Here is a 6907-nt window from a genome sequence, read left to right as displayed (position 1 = left end):
AGGAGGAGAAGGAGGAGGAGGAGGAAGAGGAGGAGGAGGAGGGAGAGAGGAAGGGGGAGAGGTTTATGTGTGTGTGTGGGGGGTGTAGGGGGAGTTCCAAAGCAGCCAAGCCCATCCACCTCTCTGAGGCAGAGCCACAGGTTCACCCAACAGGTACCCCCGAAGAGACAGGGTACTTAGAGCTACCCAAGGCAGCTTATCCCCTCTATGCCATGGACCCTTAGAAAGCTCCACCCCCTACCCCAAGGCTGAATACAAACTAACTTTGGCCTTGTACTGAGTAGAAACTTGCCCTGGGCCTAGTTGCTTGTCCATATTAAAGGCCTATGAGAAACTGGCTAAGAGAACTCTGAAACTTAGTTTCCACCTCTACAAAATGGGTCATGCGGAACAGGACAAAAAGCTTGAATGACTAGATACCAGGCCCATAAAGAAAGAGAGAATTAGTTGAGCATGGTGGCATACATATGCCTTTAATCCCAGCACTTGGGAGGCAGAGTTCATGACCAGCCTGGTCTACAAAGCAAGTTCCAGGCTGGTCAGAGCTACATAGAGAGACCTTGTCATAAACAAGGGACTGTCCAGACTACTCAGTGCTTGTTGCCTGATACTCCCAGGGGTAGCACGGTCCATTTAAACAGTTCTAGGGCATGTGCATTTGGGATACCAAATCTATTTCTTTCTTTTTTTTTTTTTTTTTTAAGATTTATTTACTTAATATGAGTACATTGTAGCTGTCTTCAGACACACCAGAAGAGGGCATCAGATCTTATTACAGATGGTTGTGAGCCACCATGTGGTGGCTGGGAATTGAACTCAGGCCCTCTGTAAGAGCAGTCAGTGCTCTTAACCGCTGAGCCATCTATCCAGCCCCCCCCCAAATCTATTTCTTAATATGAATCTAAGATCCTTCTGCCTCAGGTTTCCAAATCCTGGGATTATAAGCACGTACCATCATACCCAAGCCACCATAAGTCTTAAAAAAAAAAAAATGCATGTGTTTGTATGCAAGTTCAGGTGTTCTTAGAGGCCAGAGGCCTAAGACGTAGTTGTGAGATGCCTAATATGGACGTTGGGAACTGAATTCTGGATGCTCTAAAATATGTACCCTGTGACATCATCATCTCTCTCTAGACCCACGAATGGGTCTCCCTGACCCCAGTGTTGGGGGTTGATTGATTACAGAGCCTAGACTATGCCAGACAAGTGTTCTACCTCCTAGCTTACTAATAACCCTGACCAGTTTTTTTTTTAACTTTTTATTTTGAAACAGGGTCTCATGAAGTTGCCCAGATTGGCCTTGACCAGGTGTCCCTTAAACTTGAAATCCTCCTGCCTCAGCCTCCTAAAGGATCTGAGGTAACAGGCCAGAGCCACCAAGCTCCTACTCCACTCTGAGTCTTAAAGGTGGCTGTGGGTTATAGTGATAGTCGGGGACTTCCAGCCAGGGAAGCAGGAAGGAGGCGGCCACCCAATCCGCCCCCACAAGCCTTAACCTGAAGGAAAAACAAACGGGTCCTTTGGCCTATGGGAGGGTGGGGGAGGGGTGGGGCGGGAAGGGCCTTTGTTTGCCAGAGTTTTCAAGGTTGGCTAGAGACCAGGCCTTGAGAATCACCTGGACCTTGGGGCTCCCCAGGGCAGGGTCTGGGTAGGAATAGGTAGGGAACAGGACAGCTTTGGCAGAACCCCTGAAAAAACCTTCCTATCTGAGTCAGTTTGAGCAGGCTCCAGAAGGAACTCATGGGGTGATCCCTCACAATTTGACCTTTAACCCAATCGGAGGCACTAAGACAGAAGGCTGTGGGTTCAAACTCCCGTTCTGCAGTTCCTGGCTATGTAACCTGAGGTCCTTTCAACTAGAGAGCTTAGTTTCCTCTTTCATGCGTCTTAAAAGGAAAAAGAAACGTGAAAAATGCTTCTAGAATGTTCTTGGACAGAACTAGTTTGATAACCGTACTGAAACAACGCCCAAGGCTCTTGGGCTGCCTGTGCATAGCACGACAGCATTGCCTATACAGAATAGTTTCCCCTGGAACACCATCAAGCAGTTATTATGACCATTCTATTTTACAGGCAAGAAAACTTGAACTTCAGACAGGTTCAACAACGTGCCAACAAGGACTGCTGCTTGCTTCTCAGCCATTAATTTTACCAAGGGCTACGATGCTAAGTGGGGGGAGCTGGGCTCCTTGTGTCTCCACATGGTTCCCAGGTATATGGGTCAGCTTTAAAGAGCTGACCTACACCCGGTTTTCCAGACTGCATAGCTCTGGGGACTCAGCCATCAGTGGCTATGGGACATAGGACATCTGAGAGCAGAGGAGGTCAAGGCAGGCCTTCTTTTTATTTCTGCTTGTCTCTTTGGGGCTCATGGGATTCAGTGGAAGGTACCCCTTTTGTCCTTTGGCAAACCCAAGTCTGCCACGTTTGCCTGGGGCTGCATATACCCTGTCACTTCCCTGCAGATGGTCACGCCCCTTGACTGGTAGTCTCTAGGTATTCTCAGAATGAACACATGTCCTTTGGGGAGCAGTGCTCCAGATCCCCAGTGCTTGAGCCCTGGGTGGGTGTGGGGCTCTTCCTGCCAGATGATGCTAACATGCTCAGGCTGGCAAAGCTCAGCCATCCTCAGGGTCTCAAGGCCTGACATAGATCTGTGGGCTGGGGATCTGCCAGGATTCTCTTTGCAAGGAAGAAGTGTCCAAGCCACGTCCTTAACCCCTTTGTTTCTGCTGACTCAAAGAACACTGTACTATGCCATGGGCTTCCTGCCCTGGTGTCCACCTAAATCTTGGGGTGCCATTAAGGATGCTGCCTCTGAACCCTCAGGCTGAGAACAAACTCCCAGCAGGGTAATATTGGCAAGGACTACTTGAATCCAGACACAAAAGGGGCACAAAGGGACAGCCAGAATTACATCCATGGTAGAGAAAGGCCTTTTCACACCCACGGCATGCCATTCTGAGCTGGCACAAGTGACTTCTGGGCTTTTAGAGAAAATCTTTAGGGGAGAGAATATGGGTATGTTCTCATGAGATTTCTGTCCATATCTAGGGGTATCTTTTAGAAGTCTCCTTCCTCCTTGGGGTAGGGCAATATAAAGTATGTGTGTCCACGGGTCACAGTGGGCAGGCCAGTGCCATATACTGTTCTAACAAAGACACACAAGGAGGTCAATGATGGGTGGGCCAAGGGATGTCCCAAACACAGTGACATGTTAAGGGCTAATGTGAAAGATGGTTTACATCCAACCCCAGTCCTCAACTGTGCCCAGCACACCAGTTCTCCCCGATCTTGAGGATGTGTGGAGATACAGTCTCCAAATCCTTGCTATGAGCCTAATGTGAAACCCCTTTCCCTTCAGGGAAAACATGAGGCCTGCATAGTTTCTGTTCCATAGTTGAGAAGGAATATTATCATGAGGAGGGGACCTAGAGGGACCATCACTAGCATATAAGAGGAGATGGGCACACAGACTGTGCCTCCAGTCAGATCTGAAGATCAAAAGGCCTGGTGGTGGTGGTGGTGACACACACCTTTAATCCCAACTAGGGAGGCAGAGGCAGGTGGCTCTCTCTGAGTTTGAGGCCGGCCTGGTCTACAGAGAGTTCCAGGAGCACCCTAGTTGACTCCAGTCTCCTAGACTCCTTCCTCAGTGGTCAGATGGGGACAGGAAGACTTGTGACACTATTCAGGAAAGGTGGGAATGTCCAGTTTTGGCGTTGGTGGCACCCCACTTGTGAACTCAGGCAGCCTGAGTCACTTCCACAGGATAGGCTGAGAGCGCTAAGTTTCGGGAAGGAGAAGGAAGAAGAGTTTCCATCGTCAAAAAGCAAAGGCACTCAGGTTGCCAGCAATCGTAGCCACGGAGCAGGTCAGGTCAGCAGATGGGGTGGCAAGCTGGCACCATCCAAGTGGGGTCCTAGATCACAGTGCCTGTCCAGGGGAGAAAATGTCAGAGGCTAGGGCAGAATAGCTCAGGAGTAGCTTTGCCAAGGAAGGCAGGCTACTAGGGGCTGTCTGCAGGCATACGGCAGCTCCTAGCACAGGCCGGTTTCTGGTCCCTTCATCTAGTGAATTCCTGTGGTTGCCACCTGGGAGGGTAAGAGGCAGAGTGGTGGCCTTGGCTCAGCTTTCAAGGTACTCACAGCCATGAACTGACCAGAGGTCAGGAGCTGTGGACTCCCTTAAGTGAGAACCAGACCTTTCTCAAAGGAAAGGGAATCTGGACACTATGGATGGCAGGCCTAGACTGAGCAGACGGGCCGCGGGACTCTTTGGATCCTAAGGGATGTCCCAGAGCAGCCTGTATACCAAAGCCAGCTCTAAGGGTTATGACATCCATCCTTCCACCCACTGTGGATTCCAACATGCAACCTTTCTGAGTCCCCTCCAGCCACAACCTAGGCACAGCCAAAATTGTACCCCAAGAGTCAATCTTAGCCAGGGACACCATGGTTTTCTTCTGCAGTGTGTGTATGTGTATATGTGGTGGTGGTGGTAGACTGTGGACAGACACACTTGGCTGTACTGCCTCAGTTGGAGGAGGCTCCCTAAGTCTCAGCTCCTTGGCCATCCAGGAGGCCCATTCACAACCACCAGACTCCAGCTTGGTCTGTGTAGGCCACAAACTCTCAAAGGGGAATCAGTGACTTGAAATTCTTTGGCACCTTCTCCCGGTGGTAGCACCTAGGTTAACAGGCAAACAATTCCTACCAGCAGGAGCTCCCCTGGAAGCCTCTGCCCCAAGGTTTTGTGAATTGGGTTGGGTTCCCTGCAACTCTCTGATCTGATGAGAGGAAGGCAAGGCTGGTGGAGGATTGGAGGTGTAAACTGGTCCCGCCCCCAACCCCCAACCCAAGTTTTTATTAATGTAGGATAGGGAGGGAACAGACTTCCATTGGAAAAATCTCTCTCAGGCAGACTAGAAAACTGGGCAAGCCTTCAGGGCTGGGATGGAACATTAGGCTGTCTGCAAACCATCGCTCCAGGCAGCCCACGGGCACCAAGGCCCCAAGCCTACACAGAAGATGCAGACCCTGGCTCGTCCTTTCTCCAGATTCCACACCTTGTCTCCTTTCTCCCAGAGCTGGAAAGAATGATCATTAAAAGTTCGATGGCACCCTGTGGTGACTGAGCTAGCGCGCTAGGGGCATACACTGGAGCGGGAGGTAACCATAGGGACTCTGAGCAGAAAGACCGCGCCTGGTCACTTGCTGGACCAATCCAGAGAGCGGCCAGCATATGGACGTCAGCCCGGCTTCCAGAGAAAAGAGGCGTGGAGTCTACCCAGTTTCACCCAGGCCTGGGCGTAGGGGCGCTGGTGTGAAAAGTGTTTCAGAAGATAGGGTCTGTCCTTCAGACTCTGTCTCCCTGGAGTGGGAATGCTTCAACCCCAAGAAGTCACCAAAGCACCTTTGCAATCCGTCATTAGCCTGGGAGATTCACACCCATCCCCCAACCATCCTGGCTAGCCCGGCGACGCACGATGTCAGCCAAAGGAGCTTCAGCCAAAGCGCGAGCGCTGCGGGGCTCTTGCTCCGCCTGAGCTCTCACTACCCGCAGCACCCCACCCCTCGTCACACGTAAAGCCCACACTGCGCGGATCCGGCTCTCGAGGAATCGCGCGGGCTAAATGACTGGAGGCGAGGGCTAGGGGCTGCGGAAGCGGCTGCAGGGACTCAAGCTAGGGCGGGTCAGTGCCCCGAGCGGCTTCAGGGTGCAAAGCAGCTGCGAGCTCTGTGCTCCCAGGGCTTTGGGAAGAGGCGCGCAGCAGAGCTCTGACCAGGGAGTGGCAGCCTGCCAGTCCCGCTTTTTCAGTCAGGCTCTCCAGTCCAGATCGGTCCTCACCCCCTAGGGCCCGGTGCATCTCCCTCCACCTGCAGGTCCCCGCTGCGGGTGTGGTTCGCACTACATCCCTCGGGTTCTTACCTCCGCGGCGTACACTTCGGCGTCTTCAGACGCTGTACCATGGCCCAGACAGTCCAGAAGCACCAGTAGCAGCGGGAGCAGCGAAGCTCGGCTGCTGAGGCAGCTGCCAGTGCAGCCTGGCCGTCCGAGTGCGCTCCGGTCGCTGCCCATGCTCTTAGGCAGTCAGCCGGGTCCTGAGCGCTGCACGCGGGGCTAGCTGGCTGGCCCGCACCGCGTCCTCGCACGCGGCTGGGAAACTTGCGACGCTCCCTGGCTCCCGGCCCCGCGGGCGCTCGGCGGACCTCCGACTCCCGGTGCCTGCCTGAGCAGCTCAGGTCCCCTCTGCCAATTCCCAAACCGGGTGAGAAGCGGGCAGGGCAGGTCGGGGCACGCGGGGACTCGCCCGCTGGAGAAGGGGACCGGCCGAGCTGCACGCCGCAGAGTCTCGCAGCGTCGGCGCGGTGCGCCCTGGCCCCGGCCCCCGAGAGCAAGCAGAACTCCAGAGCCTTTGTCTGGCTCAGCGCTCCGGCCGCCCGGTCCCGCGGCGCCCCCTGCGCGCCCTGCACTCTCTGTCCATGCCCAAGGTCCTCCGCGCTGCCCAGAGCGCGCGCTTCCCTCTGGCGACTCCACTAGCTGCCGCGCCCAATCGGGCCTGGATCCTCAGGCAGTCCCGGGAGGGGCGCAGGGAACCGGCCCGACAGAGCGACGAGCCCGCCAGCCAGCTAGCCAGCGCCCGGCGTCCCTGGCGAGTTTGGCTCCGCAGCCCTACTCCCAGTGCGCGGCGGGAGCCGCCGTTCTTAAAGGGCCAGTGTGCTCCCTGTGCGCAAAGCCAGGCGGAGGCTGGGGGCGGTACCTAACCCGAGGCTTCTCTGTAGCAGGTGCCGCCTGCGGTGACCCGGCAGGTGGGTGACCCTTCTCCATTTTTCCTGATGGCAGCAAACCTCTCCTAGCCTGCTTAGCTCCTATCTCTGGTGAGCAGGAGTGACCCATGACTCGA

At 54.4% G+C, this 6907-nt stretch overlaps 1 protein-coding gene across 1 annotated transcript in view; it reads right to left on the bottom strand.

Annotated features, from left to right (window-relative positions):
* Nucleotides 1-6687, bottom strand: part of Mmp15 (matrix metallopeptidase 15) — a 23255-nt gene extending 16568 nt beyond the window's left edge. The window contains exon 1 of the mRNA XM_021169973.2: nt 5932-6687. Coding sequence (XP_021025632.1) covers nt 5932-6081 — 150 coding nt within the window. The 5' untranslated portion in view covers nt 6082-6687. The remainder of the gene's footprint in view (nt 1-5931) is intronic.
* Between the last annotated feature and the right edge of the window lie 220 nt (nt 6688-6907).

Source organism: Mus caroli, chromosome 8 (assembly GCF_900094665.2).
Source record: "Mus caroli chromosome 8, CAROLI_EIJ_v1.1, whole genome shotgun sequence".
Classification (NCBI taxonomy): Eukaryota; Metazoa; Chordata; class Mammalia; order Rodentia; family Muridae; genus Mus; species Mus caroli.
Note: the sequence above shows the minus strand (reverse complement) of the source record. Positions and strands in the feature narration are given on the sequence as shown.